The sequence below is a fragment of the Castanea sativa genome, chromosome 4 (genome assembly GCF_040712315.1).
Source record: "Castanea sativa cultivar Marrone di Chiusa Pesio chromosome 4, ASM4071231v1".
NCBI classification, from domain to species: domain Eukaryota; kingdom Viridiplantae; phylum Streptophyta; class Magnoliopsida; order Fagales; family Fagaceae; genus Castanea; species Castanea sativa.
In genome coordinates, this window is record NC_134016.1 from 47,103,126 (window position 1) to 47,125,160 (window position 22,035).

The window sequence follows — 22,035 nt, forward strand, 5'->3', positions numbered from 1 at the left end:
ACATTGTAAAAACGTTTTTGGCTATAAGATTACTCTCAAAAGAATTAATGACATTATTAAGGGGGGCAAAGTGTAATTTTATTGAACAAAATTGTTAAACTTAGTACCTATTAATATAATAATATTTTTATTAAAAAAATGAGGGGGGGCAATGTCCAATAACAGCTCCGCCCATGGCCTCAACCTATGGGAACATAATACTATTTGATTGGCGAGAACCTCAAGCTTTTTGTAATAATGACCGAGATAGATTATGAAGAAATGGATCATCCACGCCCATCTAACACTTTTCAATTTTAGGCCCACGACATCTCCTATTTTAGGCCTAAAACACGAATTCAAGTGCTAGGCCCACAAACATATTCATTTTTATGGCACAAAACATGTTAACAGGTCATCTACAAGCAGATTATTATTTTGTAGGCAATGCACTCTTTCCTACTTTCAGGTAAACGAAGAAATTTCTTCCTACTTTCCACGGAGTCAAAGATTCTCAATCTTATTTAATAGGAAGGAAATTGCTTTTCCTTTGCTTTTTATAAGTTTTAAAATGAGTCAGAACGCATAAACTCTAGCCAGCTACACTCCAACAATAAGCATGTACCTAGGAAAGTGTGAAAGTGTATCAGTATGGAAAGAGCTTGGTTACCAACAACCATTCTTCTAAGCTTCCGCGTTTGGGCCACCAAGGCACCAACTATGAAATTGTACTCTCGAAAATAGTTAATCAGACTACAAATAGTCTTCTTGGCCTCAAAACAGCAACTAACATTCAATTTCTTCCCTCTGCCATTCCCATTCTCTCTCAAAAATCCATTCAGAAAAACCTCTTACTTTAATTTTCATTCACTTTCCTTTGCCTAATTTCATCAAGCTTTCTTTCTCCTCTTCCTTTTAGATCTTCTCAAACGTACCATTTCACTATGGCTATTCTGACAAACGAACGAGCCTCCTTTTCCTCCATCACCCACCAATACAAATATGATGTGTTCTTAAGTTTCAGAGGGGAAGATACTCGCATGGATTTTACGAGCCATTTGAATGGCTTTTTGAAGCTGAAGGGTATTCACACCTTTATTGATGATGTACTCCCAAGGGGAGAAGAAATTTCTACTGAACTTCTCGAAGCTATTAAAAGTTCAAGGAGTTTCATAATTGTATTCTCTGAGAACTATGCAACTTCTAGATGGTGCTTGGATGAACTTGTCGAAATTTTTGAGTGCAAGAAGAATGGACAAATGGTGCTACCGGTGTTTTATAAGGTGGATCCTTCAGAAGTACGTAACCAAAAGGGAAAATTTGGAGAAGTTTTAGCAAAACATGAAGTAAATAATATAAAGAAGGTGCAAAGATGGAAGGAAGCTCTAAACAAAGCTGGTAGCATATCTGGTTTGGCCTACAAGGACGGGTATTTAATTACTACCCTCTCACCTTTTTTTTTTTATTTATAATTTTCAATTGTGTGTCTAGTCACTAAATTTTAAGTAAATTAACACCAGTTACCACTAATTTTTTTCATTGATGGCTTTAATTTTTTTTTTCGGGTCAAATTACGAAAGTATTAATTTTTAGTTGCTAATCTAGTTGCTACAAAGATCAATGACAGAAACATAAGAATATACAATCAAGATAATCTTACCAATTAATTAGGACTTTCTTTCGCAATAAATAGAAAGTTTTTGAAAAAGTACTTAATAATTTTGTAAAACCATCAAAAGTAGGTCCCTAATAACTTGTTTCCTCACATCTATAAAATTTATGTAATTTACTTTTATTAACAACTAGTGTTATGCATGTGTGATGCAAGGTATAATCAAAAATCATATTTAAACTAAAGAATATACTTCAATAATAATGTTAAAAGTGAATTATAAATTAGATAATAAAAATTTACTTAAGTTACATGGTGAATACACACCATAACATAGATTATAAAATCATTTAAAATAAATAATGAAACGTGTTCTAAATTTCTTGAAATTTATAATTGACTTTTTATCAAAATATTATTTTATATTTTTAAATATTTTGTAATATGGTTTTACTTAAAAGTAAACTATTTTTTTTAATAATTTTAATTTATTTATAATAAGCAAAAGGGTGGAATTATATCATACAAATTTCAATACTTATATTATGCTACATAGTGCAAACATGACTTGTATAGTTACACTTTTATTATTAAACCAAAAATTTGTGGTAGGTCATTAACATAATATAAATTAAATAATGAAATTTCTTTCAAAATTTGAAAAACTCTTTGGAGTAGAATTTTAATTGAGTAACTTTTATTTAAAAATTTTGAAACATTGACAATAGAGTTCAACTTAGACCAACTATGAAATTGTTATAATTTACTTATAGTACACTAAATGACCTAAAGAGAAAAAAAAATGAAAAACATAAACCAAATAAATAAAGAGGAGGGCATCCACTTAGCACAACTACAATGTCGGAAACAACTTTAATTATATAGTATATGGTATGATATAATTTGGACATGGGTTCATATAAAATTAACTTTATTGCAAATTTTTTGGTGACAATAATTACTTGATTGATTATTTTATCATTTAAAAAAATTTATATAGTGTACGGTGTACCAAAGGTTTTATACACTAACAACATAAATTATATAATTTAATATTTAATTTATAATTAACCAATTTTCTTTTTACGGAAATTAACCAAAACTTTTAAAGGCATAGGAACTTGGCTCATAGAGAGTATGTCACATGTTGTAACCACAACTTTTAGGGTCCAACTTTTGTTATATACAAGTCGTTGATTTGCATATTGCGTTTTTATAAAAAGGTGATACAAATATACCTATTATAATCAATAAAAATTTCTCTATTATCAAATGAAAAAAAAAATAATAATCAAGAACTTAAAAGGTAAAGCATAAAATAACCGTTCCCATATAATATTTACAATAAAGTTAGCTATGTTAGAAAGTTGACAAGTTTTCTCAATATCCAAACTTTATCTGCCTAATATCAAATCCATGGAAAATGTATCTAAAAGATTTATAAGTTAAAAAAAAAAAAAATGAAACAACTACTTTTAGGACCTAAAATACATCAAAACCTCAATTAAGGGGAAAAAAAGTCACCTCTAATACCTAAAATGTAGAAAACTTATCTCAAAATTTTATAAATAAAATAATGTAAATAGCATAAAAAAATTTCCAAAACCAAACCCTTACAAAAACAAGATTCAAAACCTAAAAGGAACAAAATATATATATATATATATATATATTTTGTTTCTACCTCCTGTCAAAGAATAAAAAACGTGTATATATACAAACACTTCCAGGATCTAAAGTCCAAAAAAAAAAAAAATCAAAATTAAAAAAAAAATCACATCAACAACCAATGTCTCGCCCTAATATCCAAAACACAAAATACATATCTCAAAATTTTAAAAATCGAAGAGGAAAAAAAAAAAAAAAATAAAGAAAGACTTCCAGGACCCAAAACCCAACAAATCTTGACAAAAAGAAAAACCCACAACAAAGTCGTAACTTTTAATTTGTAATATCCAAAAAGAAAAATGCATCTAATTTTTTTTATTTAAAATATTCAAGACATACCTCCGGCAATATCAAAGTTTGATAGTCTGCAATAGTGGATTATGATTGGTCTTGCTAATTCCTAAATATTATAACATGGCTTTACTTAATGAATAAACTTTAAAAACACGCATGAAAAATATTAAGTTACTAAGGGGCTGTTTGGTTTTTTTTTTTTTGTCATCACTCATCATTCTTCACTCAATTTTCATCACTCATCACTTAAAATACCCAAAATTTTCTAAACCCACTCAAACGGCACTAATCACTCAGTTCTACCATTACTTTTTGTTTCAAACAAAAAAGAAGAAAAGTCAAGATATGCGGCTGGGATTTGTTTAAAAAAAAAAAAAAATCCAGAAGTCAAACATTGCGGCTAAACAGTGAGAGAGTTGTGACTTTATTTACGGAAATATCATAGAAAACAGAGTTTTGGAAACTAAAAACACCCAATATGTGTTTTTAGTTTCCATAACTCATCACTAAAAAATCAGAGAATTGAGTGATGAAAACAAAAATAGGAAACAAATCCAAACAGATAATTTTTTTCGTAAGTCTCACTTATTTTGAGTTATGAGTGATGAAAACAGAATTATGGGTGATGGAAAACACAAAACCAAACAGCCTCTAATTATTCAAGTAGACCAGTATGCACCTAGTAACAAAAAAATAGAGAACGCTGATGCTGTTATGTAGAAACAATCCAAAAATAAAAGTGTAGCATTAATTGCACAAAAAAAATAAAATTTATCAGCCTGTTTGATAAGTACATAACACATCAACCAACTCAAAACTGTACTTTCTTGCCAAATTATTATCTAGAAAATGGCATTAATACATCATGTATATTTATATATACACACAAGCACACACACATATAAAGCTAAAATTTAAAGAAAATTCGATTATATTTTTATTGAATTTTAAATTTTGCGCTTCATGTTTCATTTAATTTTCAATTTCGTGTCAAGTAAATTATTGAGTGTAAAAATCGAAAAGTTTAAATCTAATTAAATTATAAATTGGATTTTAATTGAAATTCAATTTTCCGCTACACGTGCATCTAAGTTTTTTATTTTTGTGGCAAGTAAATTATTAGATACAAAAACCGAAGAGTCTAAACTAATTAAATTCTAAATCATATATATAAAGGTTGGTAGTACCATGTAATCTCTTCTAAAAACAGTGTATAATCTGAATCATATAATTGTGATTTTTAAAAATTATACCCATGCATATGCACAAGCTACACACTAGTTAATACTTAAAAGCTAACAAAGGCTACAACAATTGAGGCCATTTTCAGTGTGTATGTATTGTAATTTGTAAGTATTTAAAGAATTTTATTCTCTCTACTTTTAGTTACTACCTTAGTCTCTTGTTTTAATTTTACCAAAACCAAATATGGATCAAATAATATTAGTAGTAAATAAACATAAATTAATTTGAATATGATAACTGGGTAACATTATATTGCGAACGCTTAACTTGGAAACTTTTCGGCCATAAGCATAAAATTGCTAACATAAATGAGATGTGACAATCAAATCAACAATAACAAAGAATTTGTAAGCAAAATATAGAATGAATAGAGGGGAGAGATACAAGAGGGGCAATAAGAAATTTAAATGAAAATTTAAAACAATAGAGGAATGGTTGTAGGAAGAATAAGGTTAGAGTGGGATATAATGGAGGGAGAAGCAGAGTTTACAATGAAAAGAGAAAAGGTTAAAAGATAATGTAATGCTAGAATTTAAGAGATCATGAAGGTAAAAATTGATTAAAAAATTATAGAGATATAAGTTTTTTTTTTTTTTGGGGGGGGGGGGGGAATATAGAGATATAAGTTGAGAAGTCATATATTGCCAAAAGATATATGGTTTTATTATGATTGATAAGTTACAATGAGGTTAGAGAATGGGTAAAATTATGGTATACTATTGAATAATTAATATTGTAAAAAAAATAAAATAAAAAATAGTGGTGTGGCTTAACATGAGCGTAACAAAATTAAATTCTACGCTTTGACATTTATATATTATTATTGATATAGATATAGATTATATGATATTTTAGTTGTAGTGCATAGACGAAACATCTTGAATTTAGTTCGTGTTCATGGTCAAAGGCCTTGTAGCTGAATTGACACCTCCCCATGTACAAAGTGCTTGGGGGTCTAGGGGGGAAAGGGTTCGAGCTGCGGGGTTAGCAGCATGTTGTAATTATTTCTCAAAAAAAAAAAATTTGTGTTCATGTATTTCTATTTTCTATTCTAACTTATTACATACTTTTTATGTTATCTAAATGACAGTTGCAGCTGCTCTCAATTTGAATTTATTGAAGAAATTTTTAAAGAGATCTCAAGTGCTCAATCAAATCACATGAAATTATTTGTTACAAAATATCTTGTTGGAATAGATACTCGTGTAAATGACGTCATAAATCGGTGTTTAGATATTAAATCAAATGATGTCCGCATTGTTGGGATCTTTGGCCTTCCCGGAGTGGGTAAGACAACAATTGCAAAAGTTATTTTTAACAAAATTCATTATTGTTTTGATGGAAGCAGCTTTCTAGATAATGTTAGTGAAAAATCAAGGACAAATGATGGTGTAATTCAATTACAAGAGACACTTTGTTATGAGATCTTAGGGTATCAAAATTTGAAGGTGGGGAGTATATCTAAAGGAATCAATGTGACAATTGAAAGGCTTCATCGTAAAAGGATTCTTATAGTTCTTGATAGTGTTGAAGAATTGCATGAGATAGAATTTTTTCTTGAAAATTGTGATAGGTTTACTTCTGGAAGTAGAATCATTATAACCACAAGAGACAAACACTTGCTTGATAGTCTTACAAAAAATAATCATGTAATGTACTACGAGGTGAATGAGTTAAATAAACATGAAGCTCATAAACTCTTTTGTCACGAGGCCTTTGGAAGAAACAATTTCGAGGAAGATTATTCAGAACTAGTCAACCAATTTATAGATTATGCCAAAGGTCTTCCATTAGTTCTAAAAATAATTGGCGCAGATCTGTATGGAAGAACTAAACATGAATGGAGAAGTGCGTTAGACAAATACAAAAGAATTCCCAAGGGAGACATTCAAAAAATACTCAAAATAAGCTATGATGGATTGGACCAAATTCAACAGGAAATTTTTCTTGATATTGCTTATTTTCTTAAAGGATTCTACAAAGATGAAGTTGTAGATATACTAAGAAGCATCAATAACCATGATCCATATTATGATATTAAAAGACTTATTGATAAGTGTCTTATAATTGTTACTGAAGATAACAAATTATCGATGCATGACTTGATTCAACAAATGGGTTGGGAAATTGTTCGACAAGAATCACCAGAAGTGATTGAGAAGCGTAGTAGGCTATTGTGTTATGAGGATGCTCCTGAAATACTAATTGAAAATACGGTATGAGTTGTTTTGATTTACTTTTTTCTATTTATTCACAAGGGGCTTTAGTCATTTTTATTCCTTTTTTTTTTTATAATGTTTAAGAAAATATAATTTTATTAGCGTGGCTTTTGTTTGAAGTTTAACAATCTATTATTTTTTGGTGAATTATTTTTACATTGTGGTTTACTTAATGTTGTGTTCAATTAGGGGTCAAATGAAATTCGAGGCATAACAATGTGCTTGCCTAAACCAAAAAACATGAAGTTGAATCTTGGAAAGATGAGGAATCTCAAATATTTGAAAGTTCGCAATGTAATTTGTGAAGACCTTGAATCTCTTCCCAATGGGTTGAGGTTACTTGATTGGAATGAATTTCCTTTATCTTCCTTGCCATCAGCCTTTGAGCCTAAAAACCTCGTTGTACTCAATATGCAACAAAGCCTCATAAAATTGGATGAGCATTTCGAGGTATGATCATTAGCATTTATAAATTCTTATTAGGATTTTGTTAATGAGTGCTCGTAGGGAACAAGTTAAGGTGCATTTTTTTTTTGTGTGGTTAAAACTAAACCATGCATTTAATACGAAATTAAATAATATTTCTAAACATTTTCAATGAACAAAATAAATTTGGCACTTAAAAAAAAAGAGTAATGTTACTTGCACTGCAAGTTTTACTATATTGGGTGTACAAATTGATGTGTTACCAAGTATAAAGAGATAATTCAAATATTTATTTATGAGTTAGTTGAAGCCCAACATTTATGTTCATTATTACATTAGTTTGTAAATTCTATATTGTAATACTTATAGTATTTTTAGCATTTTTTTAAAAAATGTTTACAATAATTTGTAATTGAACATGTAGTATTTCTTAATCTATCCTCTTAGCGTATCATATTAATTTTTTTTTTCTTTTTACTAATAAATTTCAAAAAAATATTTCTTCTTTCTACAGAGGTGTCGATTCGAAACATTGATACATTTGAATTTGTCATTTTGTAAAAATATTACAAAGGTACCCGACTTATCACTTATTGCCCCAAACATAAAGGAATTGGACCTTTTTGAATGCATAAATTTAGTTGAGGTTCATCAGTCCGTTGGTCTTCTTGAAGAGCTGAAAATCTGGAATCTCGGCAGATGCCAAAATCTTAGAATTATACCAAGAAACCTCAAGTTGAAATCTCTTCAATATATTTATTTCGACGGTTGTGAAAGTCTTGAGCAAGGAACGGAAGTGTTGTTTTCATCAATAGGATATCTCATAGCCCTTCAGACGTTATTTATAAGTTTAAAAAACGTGAAAGAGGTTCCAAGTAGCATCTCTAATTTAAAAAATCTTAGCCTTCTCTGTATGGAAGATTGTGACAATTTTCCAAAAGCCATGGATACTCCTGATTGTTTCCCCAAATTAGAAACTTTAGGTTTCCGTTACAGCAACATTACTACCTTCCCTGAAATCAATATCAGATTTTCGAAATTAAAAGTTCTTTACTTTCACCACTGCTGGAACCTTCGGGAAATTCCAATGCCTCCACCACATCTAGAAGATTTAAATATAAAAGGGTGCGGTTCCTTGGATTCACAATCAAGAAGAAGATTATTGAGTCAGGTCTCTCCCTTTCTCAAAGAAAGAAACAATTTTGTTTTACTTTCCCAAATATAATATATTACTAAATTTGCTAAACTGAAGTTTCTTAAATTTGCATCAGCTTGGAGAAACGTTTGGGCTTTCACAAAATATGGTGTGTTCAAGGGGATCATTGCATCAGGACTCTGTTCTTGAAAAGTGTTGGGCACCTGACCTTGTTGATGATGGATTTCACTTTAACCTTGTCCTTCCAGGAACTAAGATTCCAAAGTGGTTCAACCATCAAAGTGTTGGAAGCTCCGTATCATTCTCGGTCAGTTCGGAATCTCTAGCATTTGCTTTCTGTGTTGCTTTAAAAATAGAATTGAAGGTTGTGGCAAATCGATATGACCTTTTTCTTTGTTCTGTCTACATTCTCTTCAATGGTTATAAAAAAGAGTTAGTTTCAAGAGCATTTTGGTCAGATTCATCATCTTTAACGTGGTTTCAATATAGAAGCAATAGCTCATTTGACGGCTTAGTTTCAGAGGATTGCAACAACGTTGAGCTTCTATTTGAAGTTTCAAGATATGATCCAAAAAAGGCAAAAATTACAATAGAAAGGTGTGGGGCCCATGTAGCATGCATCTGTCCTTCTCAGAATCCTACTGTAGATAAGATGGCCTGCATAAGAATTCATGAAAGTTTAAGAGTGTCCTTTGATGAAAACTTAAAAATGTTTTTACGTAGAGTCGCTACTCAAAACCTCATCAAATTCTCAAAAACCCATTGCCCTTTCTGTGAAATAGCTGAAGATTCCCTTTTACATCTATTTCAATGTTGTCCCTATGCCAAAGGAGTGTGGTATGGTGGTAGATGGGGTTTTCGTGTCGAAATGATCCGAGCTCAAACTGTAATGGAATTTGTTGAACGTATAATTGACCCCCCAAGTGAGTTACTCGCAGAAAGAATCACCAAAGATGAGTTCACACTGCGTGCAGCAGTGGCAATGAAAATCCTTTGGATGGCACGAAAGGAAGCTTTGGTTTCAAACACTAAACCCACCATAAACCAATTAGTCCATCGTCTCAACAAACAATATGACTTTTACTTGAGACCACTCACCAAAGAGCTAAACAGGGGAAGTGCTTGGACCAAACCACTTGATCAATTGGTAAAGCTTAATTTCGATGCATTGTGTGATCAAAACAATGTAGGCTTGGCTGTGGTTCTCAAAGATCAAGACGGGAATGGGAAAGCGATCGGACGTGGCATAAACATCAACAGCAAGATGGGAATGCCATTGGCCAAAGAGGAGCGCAAATTGTGGTAGAGGGTACAAAGGTAAGAATTCCATGTATTTGATAAGATGTTTCTATGGGCTGAATGAATGAACTCACCTCTTTCTTTTCTAGAGAGGAGTTTCAGTGTGTATATATATATATAATGGTAAAATATGGTCAAGATTAAACAATTGGATTGCTATTTCTCTTTATTTTTTGTGGCAAGATGAATCTCTTCTAGAGATACTCTTTATTTTGCTAGCTTGTTGTTGAGTATTTATCTTTTAGATTGTTTTGAATTGCAGAAAACTTCATTGTAAATCCAGCTTGCCAGCCAAATTCTGCTTTGGCTTTGGCTTCTTCTTCATTTGGAAATCTGGTTAGATCAAGAGCATTTGATGCTTTTTCTTGTGAAGTACATTCTCTCATTGCTTCTTTACCAAGCTAAACTCTGTTAGCTTCATCTCATGTGCTGTCAGGTGCCTGTTTTGTGAGTGCAGATTTTTTTGTGGCTGAGTCCATTGTGTCACGAGCAGAAGATTCATGAACCAGGTGTGATCAGCCATCAAGCACTTTGTAGAATATGCCAAATGTCATACTAACAACTAGAGGCAAACCTTCTGGAATTGCCACTACCAATTGTGACTGCTTCAGTCCATCTTCATTTAGTTTAGTCCATCTTTATTGCTCACATTGGGTGATGAATAGAAACTTGTCAAAGTTGAGCTGAACCTTTTATGTATAACGACAAACCCCAAGCACTTGTTTTATGGAGGCGGCTATATGGGCTGGCAATTTGAAATTTGAGTTTAGAAGAAGTCAATAACCCTTGGCCTGCTCTGATTACATTAGACAAGAGTATGGCATTGCACAAGAATCTTTATGATCCAGCTAGCTGGTGGTCCTCTCAAATTCCCTATTTTCATCAACAGTAAGGGTGGATTCTAAGGTTGATGTTATTTAAAAATGTGTTTCAAATGTCAAGGCACTCTACGATGTTTAGGTGTTTCAGGTCTTGTGATAAGAATTTACTCAGAAACCATACATTTTTACAATTATTATCATTCTCCTGTTGTTTTCTCTAAAAAGGTTAGTTTCTATTTTTTTTTTTTGTTATCATATCTATTTTGACTTGCATTGACTGATGACTACCTATGCTTTTGTTCTTTTTCAGTCTAGTACCTCTGTCATCTCTTATCGTTATTTTACTTTTTCTATTTAATGAGTAATTGGTCTGTACTATACTAATCCCATGATGCCATATTCAAAGTCTAATATGGGAATGGTATCTTATTAAAGATTCTCAGCTAGTCAGCTTGAATAAGTCTAATTAATTTTTTTTTTTTGAAAATTAAATAAGTCTATTTAATAATGGTAAGACTATCTCTTGGCAAGGGCCTCTTGTTTGGTAGATGCTATGGAATGACTTGGGGGTTTGTTGCATAAAGTAGCACCTATACCTGGTTTCAGTATGACTCAAAGGACATTATCATCTAATTTTATGTTTTGTACTGTTTTAAGTTTTAACTTTTTTAAGGGCTGGTGTTCAGATCAATTGCTTGGGAATTCCCTAAATGGGTCCAGTAGAGTAGCTTAAGGGAATGTATGTTTTCTTTGATAGTGTCATCACCTTTGTTAATGTTGCTTACAAGTTACTACCAAAGCCATTGCCCCTAATTGGTGAGCTTCCTAATGGCTACCTACACTGGGGTCTTCCATTAATCAATGGAGGCATATGTTACATGCTATTGCGCCCTTTTCATCTGTAGCCTTTTACCTTTTCACGCTTGTATTCCAATTGCCACTTCATAGTTTCTTCTTTCTTAAGCTAGTACCTGTAAGCCATACTGCTCTTCCAAAATTCTATAGGATAAGGCAATTGCAGTCTGTATCTTTTTATGTTTGTGACTGTACTTTTGAATTTTTGTTGTGTTTAAGCTCTTTTTGCATCCCAGAATATTAAATTACTCAAGTGATATGAGACTAATGAGTTCACCATGAAACCTTTCTCTTAGTTTCCTATCAGTTTGTATGGCTTCCTATATATGTTAGCAAAAACGTTATGGCTGAGCAAGTGGGGTGATAACCTTTCAAAGTCACTCATGATTCATGATGCAACCATTATCCCTGAAAGAGAAGAATCAACATTAGAAAAATGTTAGCATTGCCATTTGACTCAGTTCATCTGAGCTTGATCTCATGATCAGTTTCTTAAATGTTGTTCTTTCCTTTCCCACTACCATTTTATATATGCATCTCATTTCTTATATAATCTGTTCTGGTCCTTTCCATCCTAAATCTTGGGATGCATACATCATGTAGAGCAATACATGTGCTTGCAATATCTATTCTAGTTCTTCTTTTTATTCTGTATAGCTAAGCATAGTTGCTGAACACAAAACAAATAAACTGTAAATGTGGCTCATATGCTGGTATCTTGTGTTGGCCCTTATTGGGGTGTTTTTGATTCCTCAAATTTCTTTATTTGTTGATTTTGCAAATAGTAAAGCTCCAATTATTCAACAATAAAGATATTACAGAAAAATGGGAAAGAAAAATGCCACACCATGCCTGAGGGGAAGCATTGGATTACCAATTAACTGAAAACAATGCTAATCCCATCAAAGGACGCAGATTATTTAAAAACCTTTACAAGCTGGTTGTACCATGCCCATCTTTCATAAGATCTGACTGCCCTCAACTTTGGAAACCTCCAAATTCATATTCTTAGAATTTCTGTAGAGTATAGACTTCACAAAATATTTTAAATTTTTGTACCTTATAACATTTCATTCTTTGTTTTCCCTTACAAAGTTATTGCTTTAAACTGAGGTGAGAGAAATCTCAAACCCTGGGAGTCACCTTGTCTCTCCATGGTTAGTCCTGTTGTTAAGCTTGTTGAGCCACTTTCCTGGCCTTGCTAGGTTGGCAATTTTACATCATGCTCCACTTTTAGAGCCCAAAATCTTATTGTTGGGCTACAATACCAACCATGTCAATGAATTCCTAATTTTTTTCACACACTGTGGTCAAAAGTTCAATGAAGTTACATTGTCTTTAACTAGTCTTTGCAATTTAGTTTAGTGGCAAGGACATGCATGGGAAAAAAGGACGATATAGAACTTGCTACCGTTTGGATTTGGAAAAGTTATTATAAGAGTTCAAATTTTGTTTCAATATCTTGTGCATTAAAGCAACAAATGGTTTTGTACAAGGTAGTACTAGATGAAATGAGAGAACATTTGTCATATTGAGAGTAACATTTGTCATGAACACATCATATTTGTACAAAACCATTTGAGAGAACACTTGTACAAAACCTATTTTTGCAGGACAAATGTTCTCTCATTTCATCTATTTTTGTGTATTAGAGTAAGAAGATTTAGAGTATTAGAGCAACAAATATTCTCTCATTTCATCTATTAAAAATTGCATGCTGTGGTTTTTTCAGTTTAATTTTCTGTTCATTTCTTTTTACATAATGTCAATAATTTAAAAAAAAACATCAATGGATAGTGGTTAGCTTAAAAGAAATATTGTTGCTTTTAGTTAGTGGAATATTTTTATAAAAGGTTGATGATACATTCTTAAATTATTCTCTTCTTGGTTAGCTGCCTTATTGAGGCCAATTATATGCATATCGCCTGCCTCTCTAATGAATAAACTTTTTTTTTCTTGTTTTTGTTTATAATATAACTTGGAATTTTTTTTAGGGGGACAATAACTTCTTTATTTGAGGAAAATATATGCATATTTTAAATAAGGCATGTCAAAAAATATATTTTATAAGGAAAGTAAAAATTCTCTAATAAAGACCAATCATTTTTCTGTAGTATTATTCATTTTATGTTAATACTATCAAAACCTGTGACTTTTGAATGGAATTAAGTGTTTGTGATATTTGCAAAAACTAAGGGGACTGTTGTATTAAATTAGAAGAATTGGGATGTACAACACAAAGGATTATCTATATACATATAAGAAATATAAAAAACTTCAAAACCATGGGAGGCAACAGCCACCTTGGCCTCCCTTTGCTTAACTTGTATTGCCCCTGTTGCCTTAGATAAGGTGTTCAAGATGGGACACATGTAATTTCAATTTTTTTTAATATTCTACATAGGAAGAAATAAATCTTCATCTTCCTTTTGGGGGACCGTTGTTCTCTTGCCAGATACTATTCTATCTAGATGTAATATAACCTGAGCATTGTTACAAAACCTTGGGACCTGAGAACTCTGATAATTTCTTCTTGTTACAGTTTGGTTTATTGACAATCAATCATCTTTCTATACCAATTATGCAACTGATGAAAAGATGGCAAACAATTTCCTATGAAATAAAATAATGTGTTTCTTGTAGCTTTTGCATGTAACTGTTTAGTGTGTGTTTTCCCTAAATTTTGGTTATTGTTGGTTTTGTAATTTGGTTTTGATCATATGGGAGTAATCAAGTGGTCACTTTGCTCCAAGTTTGGTTTACATTTTCTTCGTTGTGATTTTAGTTAGTATGATTTAAGGCTCTCCATATTGCTGATTTGTTACATATGACAACATATAAGTAAGATCAAATGTAGACTAATATTATGGTTTGTCAAGTTGGAGCAAGTTCTCTGATTTTCTAAAGTTTGAGTTTTGTAATGAACTCCTCAAACTAATGATATTTATTACTTCTTGTCTAGTTGAATCTATGAATTTTATACTTGATCATGTTTATCTTTTATTTCTTCAACTGTATGCCTAAGAAAGTTTAAGGAAGAATGACTTTACCTTTGAACTCTAGTATCACTTCATACTTGGTAAAACAAATAATTACTTCGGAGTAGGTAATTAATTTGTCATAGAGTTGGTCTTATTTAATGAATTGAGCAGGGGATAAATTTTCTTTCTACCATCATGTCATGTTAAAGGCTAGCTCAAATCAGTTTCTTGAATTTATATCCCTTAGTCTCTGGAGCTCCTGTGTAGTAGTATCAAATTGCCTTCTCACTCTTCCTCTTCACCAACACTCCACTTCTGTTTTTCTCTAAATTCTTTGACTTAAAGTCTTCAACATGGATTATAGATTTCATTGATATTCATATCAAAAACAGCAAGGGCTCCCAGAAATCGTCACAAGCGATTGAGAATCTATATTTTAAATATTACTTGGCTTCCCTCATTACTTATTTAAAGGCAAAATCCTGTTACCTTGGTCTCATTTAATGTAAGGGTGCCTGTTTTGTCAGTGCAGATTGTTATGTCCGACCCAAATTGTGACTAGCCAACACATAATCAACATGCACTTCACAAAATAAGCCAAAGTACAGTAATAGCCAGTGACAATACCAACAAGTGCATTAAAATATGTTGGTGCCTCCCATCCCTCAATACATCCACCCTGATGTCTCTACTCGTTCAGAGAGCTTCTCAAATTGCCTGGATTGCTTGAAGTTACAAACAGCAGAAACAACAACAACCAGAATGGCAGCAACGATAATACTCCCACTATGATATTACCCATCTTTCCAGCCATGATGTTTGATACCTAAGGCAGAGAGCGTATGACACAGGTTGAAAGTAAAATAACAGTGGTGTCCTTGAACGCTTCAAAGACATAACTAAGGAGCTTTTTGCAGATGCCTTTTGGTACTTACTGGCAACATAATCATTCTTTCTATGAATAAAATCAGCCATATTATCACTAATATCTCCCTTTATGTTTGTTTCAAGAATCACTGCCAGTGCTTTTACTCTACCAGAGTGACTCAAAGCCTGAGAGTTCTCATTCCTCACAATGTCACAGAACCTTTTCAAATCAACAATGAGAGGAAATAGGTTTGTCATGCAAGGGCTTCTTTGCGTCTCATAAACAAGGGATGGATGCTGAAGTCGTGGGTCTAATCTGAAGTGTAAACAATTAGTATTTACCAATCAAAATAGCAATGTGACCGCTGAACTCTGTTTATGAAGCAAGGGCTAGGGAAACTAAGATAGGGATCTTTGTTTTATGATGGTTCTTATGATGTTTAGCCCTGGGGTGACACTGTTCTGGACAAGTTAACAAGATTTTTAGTGTGGGCCTCTCTTTATGTGTTCTTTCATTTTTTGGCCATATGTAGATTTTTATTTGATATCCTACTTTGGAAATCATTAAACTGCAAATTGTGTTACTGTGCCTTTGGTTATTTTCAGGTCGTCTGGATACTTTTGTACTATATTAATGGTATTCTAATCTAATCCTTGATTCTGTTTGAAAATAGGCTATAAAGGAATGTTATTAACCATTTATTTGTAAAATTTGAAGAAAAAGAGAAAGTGCCCCCGTATGGCTCGAGTCAATGAACTCTTAGTCTTACCTTTTTTAAATATCAAATTAATTGAGTACTATTGAAACTTGATACTAAATAAAAATGGCTTCTAAACTTGATCTTCATGGATTGTAGCATTCCTTATGCAGCTTGCTGCATTATTGGTCTATTGATACCTACATTGTTAGAGGTTGCTCAATATGTAGATTCACCTGTTTTGCTATCTTGTGGGTTTATCCGGAAGAATCATAATCATCAAATTGTGTTTCGAATTGGGTTGAGGTGTCTTATACTTCCAAGAATGCTATTATATGTTTGACTATGTGGTTGGGGGAAGATTTAATACTTTTTTTAGGCATGTATTAGAATAAATACTTGGTTATGTGTGCAGGTTTGTTACTCCAAATGTGGCTCAGATTAATGCACCATGGTTTGGATTAATATTCAAGGAAGGCTAAAGCAAGTTGTTTGACTCGTCTTGTTCCAGACTTCTATGATAATTGGGTTGTGCTTCTTCTCAGTCGTTGGGAAATCAAGACCATTGGTCACAAATTTTTACTAGGCAAGCAGATTTTCCTCTGGATTATGCAAAATGATAATCAAATGTAGTTTGCTATAGTTTCCTTTGTAGCCTTGCTATACATATGTGGAATATGAAATATTGCACATGACTTAATTACATTTTCTTTTCTTTCATTACCATAACATCAAAATTTTTGAATTTGCCTTTGCTGTGATCCTTTATGATGATTGGCTTATGACATCTCTATAAAGATTCCTAGCAGTCTATTTGGAGCAGATGTGGTTTAAAATTACTTCATTTTCATCTACTCTCATTTTTTTGGCTCTTCTAGCATTGAACAGAATTCTTAGCCCATTTTGGGGCCATTTGACTTTATTTTACAGGTGATAATGACCCAGTGGAAATTATTCCATTTTAAGTGATTATTTTCCAATAAAATCTGTCTCTATAAAATATGCAAGCTCTAGATTTCGAGCACTCCTCTTCTTTAACAAAATTCATTATTTACTTCTTAAAAAATGTGTTTGATTGTTCACTTCCGTTGGCTACTCCCATGGTAAAACAGTTGAGATGAACAAAGAGAATTGTCTTAGACAGGAGTGACTCCTCATTAATTTGAGAAAATGATTGATGTAGTAGAATTTCGAAGTTTTATTGATTTCAGTCTTTTTAAGTTCCTGAAATTGGGTTGATTTTGCATGGCTTAGTTTAACAAAAGTATGTGGAAGATAGATAGCTATTGAGTTAACCTGTGTGGCGCAACTTTGAGCTTTGTTTGGTTAACTTGTCAGGAGAGCTAGGCCCTTGTTAGCAAGAATCTGATGGAGGATTGCTAGGCTCGACTCTTGCCACATGGGGGGTCGCGGACTTTGGACTCTAGCTTTGTTGGGTCAAGCCCACAGGGTTAGCCTCACAATTTCCTTCTTCAAAAGGCCATTAATTCATTTTTATTATTAGAGATTCTTCTTCAACGTGCAAGGAAGTAATATTTTTTATCATTTCTTTTTATATTCTTACAATTTCTGTACTATATAGATTTCTAAATTTTTGTACCTTGTAACATTTCATTCTTTGTTTTCCCTTACAAAGTTATTGGTTTAAAATGAGGCGAGAGAAATCTCAAATCCTTGGAGTCACCTTCTCTCTCCATGGTTAGTCCTGTTGTTAAAGCTTGTTGAGCTACTTTCTTGTTGAGCCATTCAATGAAGTTACATTGTCTTTAACTAGTCTTTGCAATTTAGTTTAGTAGCAAGAACATGGAGGTGAGAAAAGGACAATATAGAACTTGCTACTATTTGGGTTTGGAAAAATTATTATGAGAGTTCAAATTTTGTTTCAATATCTTATATTCCAGGCTTTGAAATGGAGCATAAATTTCACAAAACCTTTGCATGAGGATTAATGCTCCTTTGTCCTCCAAAAATTGGTTTTGTACAAGGCAGTACTAGTGTTGTATGTTGTGTAGTTATATATTTTCTTCTGTTGAGAGTTGTTAGGTGCTTGAGAATTCCCCTACATAGAAATATGGGGATATTAAAATTTATAACACTAACACTTGCAAAGATGCTATTCTCATTGTTGTCTACCTTGCCTAATTGCTATGAAATGCATCACTTTACAAATAACTCTTTTTCTGCATGAAGATCCTTGGCTCTTGGCAGAACCTTACTCTTTCTTTCCATCAACACTATCAGAAGCTTTCTTTTCACTGTTTACTATCATACATCATGTACCATCTAGGTGACTGGAGCATTAGATGGAAGCAAACTTTGTCTATATTGAATCATTAGTGGAGCCTCCCACATGTACTGGGCTCACATGTTTGTAGATCCATTTTCTGAGTATAAACATTTTGTATGAGATAATTTCCTCTGTATTGAATGGATTAAGGACAAATTTTGTGTATTTAAAATCAATTAATAATATTTTATCAAATTAAACAAGTAGATGAGGTGGAAGCAGTAGCTACTGCCTGCGCCTTGGAGTTTTCCTTGGAAGTTGGTATTAACCAAGGTATTTTGCAAGGTGATTCCAAGGCGGTCATGAAATCTCTTGCAGATGAGGCGCAACCATTGGCTTCCTTTGTACTGTTATTAATGCTTATTTGGATTAAGGGGGAGGGAGCGGGAGAATACATATATTTCGGCCAATAAGTCACATGGTTGAATTTAATTGTCGTTGGAAAAGATAACATTGTTTGTACTACATTGAAATCTTCAATGCAACATGTAATTGATTTCTTTTTTTTTTTTTTTTTGGTGAGATAAAGATAGAAACAACATGTAGTTGAACTTAAGGTACAACACCTAAGTAAATGTATTTGTACCTAAATTTTGCCCATTATAAAACAATGATATTCCCCATTAAAGGAAAAAAATCATTTAGTAATCCGGAAAGCTGATTGTACCATACCCATTTTTCATAAGATTTGACAAGCTCCTCAACTTTGGAGAACTCCAAATTGATATTCTTAGAATTTCTGGACAGTACAGACCACAATTTTTTTTTTTTTTTTTACTTTTGTTCCTTATAACCTTCCCCCCCCCCCCCCCCAAAGTATTTTATTGGTTTTAAAATGAGTTGAGAGAAATCTCACATTTCCATGCTTGGTCCTGTTATTGAAGCTTGTTGGGCCACTTCCCGGGGCGTGATATGATTGCAATTTTACACCATGCCCTGCTTCTGGAGCCTAAAGTCTTATAGTTGGGCTACAATACCTAGCATGCCAATGAACTCCTAATGTTTCTTCTCACACTGAGGTAAATAATTTGATTAAACTAATCTTTGCAGCTTAGTTTAGTAGCAAGGACAGGAAAGGGGGAAATGGACAATATACAATCTGCTACTACTTGGGTTTGGAAAAGTTGTTATAAGAGTTCAGGTTTTGTTTCAATAACTTTTGTACTAGGCTTTGAGATGGAGCATACATTTCAAAATAGTTGTAAATGAGGAATGATGTTCCTCTGCCCTCCAAAATGCCTTGTACAAGGCAATACTAATGCTGTATTTTGTGTATCTACATGTTTTTTTTCTGTTAAGAGTAACTATTAGGTCCTCAAGAACTTTATTGATCAAAGCATGGGAACACTAAAATGAATCACACACTAATAACACTTGAAAATATGCTATTTTTGTTGTTGTCTACTAGGCCAAATTGCTATTCAAATGGATAACTTGACAAATAACCACCTGTAGAGAATTCTTCATTACGTTTCTTGCACTAGCAGAACCCTACTCTTTCTGTCAGCACTAGCAGAAAGGATTCTCTTCACTGCTTACTATTATAACATGGACTGGGACCATGTTTGGAAATTATTTCATCCTTACAATTATTTGTTTTCTTACTATCTTGTAGATTTTATCTCATGTATTAGGTTGAGAATTGAGTGAGACTGGTGATACTTTTTGGTTTTTAGTGAGCTCAATTTTTCTTCTAGATCAAAAATGGTAGATTCTATGTTGATGTGCCAAAATTGTGATCAATTTAGTAGTTATATTTATAAGAAAAGAGAACATTTGTATGTTAACACTCTTAGATTCTGTCGATGTGATAATTTTTTTTTTTGGATAGGGACCATGTGATAAAAATGCACTGTTATAAACTTTAAGCTAGTAATATTGAGAGGAGTGGAAGTATGCTTTTCTTTTCTTTTTTTCTTTTTTTGGTTAAAAAAGTATGCTTTTTTTTTTTTCTTTTTGGTTAAAAAGTATGCTTTTCACCATTGCTGTGAGTGGCATATATCCTTTCTGTTTGTTTTCTTGAAATGACACGACAATACATACATTTTTATTTGTGAAAAACTAAGTAATAGGTCCTATGCAAAATGCTTTTAATGACAGTCAATCTCAATGTTAAAACTTTTCTTTTTTATCTGTATTTGATAACGACACACCATGATATCAAAGATTAATTGCTGAAATCATAATATTGCTGGCCCCATCTTTGTACTAAAGAAATAGGCAGTAGGGCACTTGGATGTGAGAGTCTATTTTGTTATGACTCTATGACCACTTTACAACCTAATACAGTTCTTTCTTCAAACTTATCTCATTCCTTATTTATTTCATCTAAAATGCTCTTTCCCTCTGCACACCTAATCTTGGTCTGCAAGTCTAAATGCCCTAAAATCATGGATACATATCAGGGAGAGTGGGGTCATTGTGATAATAGATATTGTTTAAGTCTCTTGTCCTTTCATTGTTGTTTTTTGGACCTCTCATGGCTTGACCTACCGAATTATTTCCTTTACATATTGGGAGCTTTAATTTCCTTTTCTCACTCTTTGAATCTCAACCAACAATTAATCTTTTTTCAAAGCTGGAGCTTGGTCCTTGGAATCAATCTGTTGAGCAGCCAATCATGTACAAATAATACGAGTGCAATGTACTCAGTAACTGTATGTCACAAAACAAACTTTATTATTTAATGATGACTTTATTATTTTTATGGTTCAGTTAAATGCTATGTTGACTATTAACTTTTCTTTTATGTAATAAGACCAGCTTTCATTGTCTTCCACCTATGCAACAAAGGTTTACATCAACTTGGATAATCAGCAGGATTACATCCACTGGGATTCTGAAGAAGTGATAAAAAATAAGAGGACAAAGTTAAAAATCTAAATAAGTATTTGATTAATGACAAAGTTTCATGTAATATACTAATAAAAAAATTACTTAGGAAGCAACTTTCTATTGTATGGCTATCGTGAAAAAGGTAAATGCTAAAAATGGATGACATTATATTTCATGCACTGATTGTCATAAAAAGGCTAAAACAATTGGGTCTACATTTTGGTGTGAAAGTTGCAAGAAAGAATTTTCTTTTCCAACAATAAGGTTAGTTCTAGTTTATGAAAAAGATTAAAATATATTACATATAAAATATATATTGTAGAAACTTACACATTTGCCAAAAACTTCAGGTACAAACTAGAATTACATGTCAAGGATGAAAGTGACAACACAATATTTGTGGTATTTGACAAGGAAGCAGAGAAAATTGTTCGTATTCCTGCTACACAAGTCTGTACTATAGAAATAAAGTATAATATTCATAGCTTCATGAAGTTAATGAACTTATCATGATTTTTAAGATTTCCATACATCTTTTGAATATTTGGTATTACGAATGAATCTTTTGATTATTTTTATGTTGGACTTGGCTTTTAGGCCAATGATGTTTTGTTTCTAGTTTTTATATTAGATTTTATATTGGCTTTTCATAATATGGATATGAAGTTAGTTTGCCTTCCTTTCTGGTTTGGTTACATATATAATTATTTTTTCTTGAGGTCTTTTTTTGGCGATGATATGGATCCTAGTTCAGTAATATTTGCTTAGATCCATAATTAGTTTGGATTCAGAT

The 22,035-nt window shown here is 32.4% G+C and overlaps 1 protein-coding gene across 6 annotated transcripts; it reads left to right on the forward strand.

The window, feature by feature from the left end:
- The first annotated feature begins 584 nt into the window (after positions 1 to 584).
- LOC142631979 (TMV resistance protein N-like) lies at positions 585 to 21,259 on the forward strand. Of its 6 annotated transcripts, none has more exons than XM_075806386.1 (9): positions 585 to 1,408; positions 5,889 to 7,014; positions 7,207 to 7,467; positions 7,958 to 8,614; positions 8,715 to 9,916; positions 10,161 to 10,786; positions 10,868 to 10,944; positions 20,986 to 21,064; positions 21,171 to 21,259. In XM_075806386.1, exons 1-5 carry the CDS (start codon positions 924 to 926, stop codon positions 9,903 to 9,905), a joined length of 3,720 nt encoding a protein of 1,239 aa, XP_075662501.1. In that variant the 5' UTR covers positions 585 to 923; the 3' UTR covers positions 9,906 to 9,916; positions 10,161 to 10,786; positions 10,868 to 10,944; positions 20,986 to 21,064; positions 21,171 to 21,259. The 6 variants fall into 6 exon arrangements, with proteins under 6 accessions (XP_075662501.1, XP_075662499.1, XP_075662498.1 ...); XM_075806384.1 differs by having other exon boundaries at positions 10,161 to 10,234; positions 10,335 to 10,944; XM_075806383.1 differs by having other exon boundaries at positions 10,161 to 10,234; positions 10,356 to 10,944.
- Positions 21,260 to 22,035: the final 776 nt, after the last annotated feature.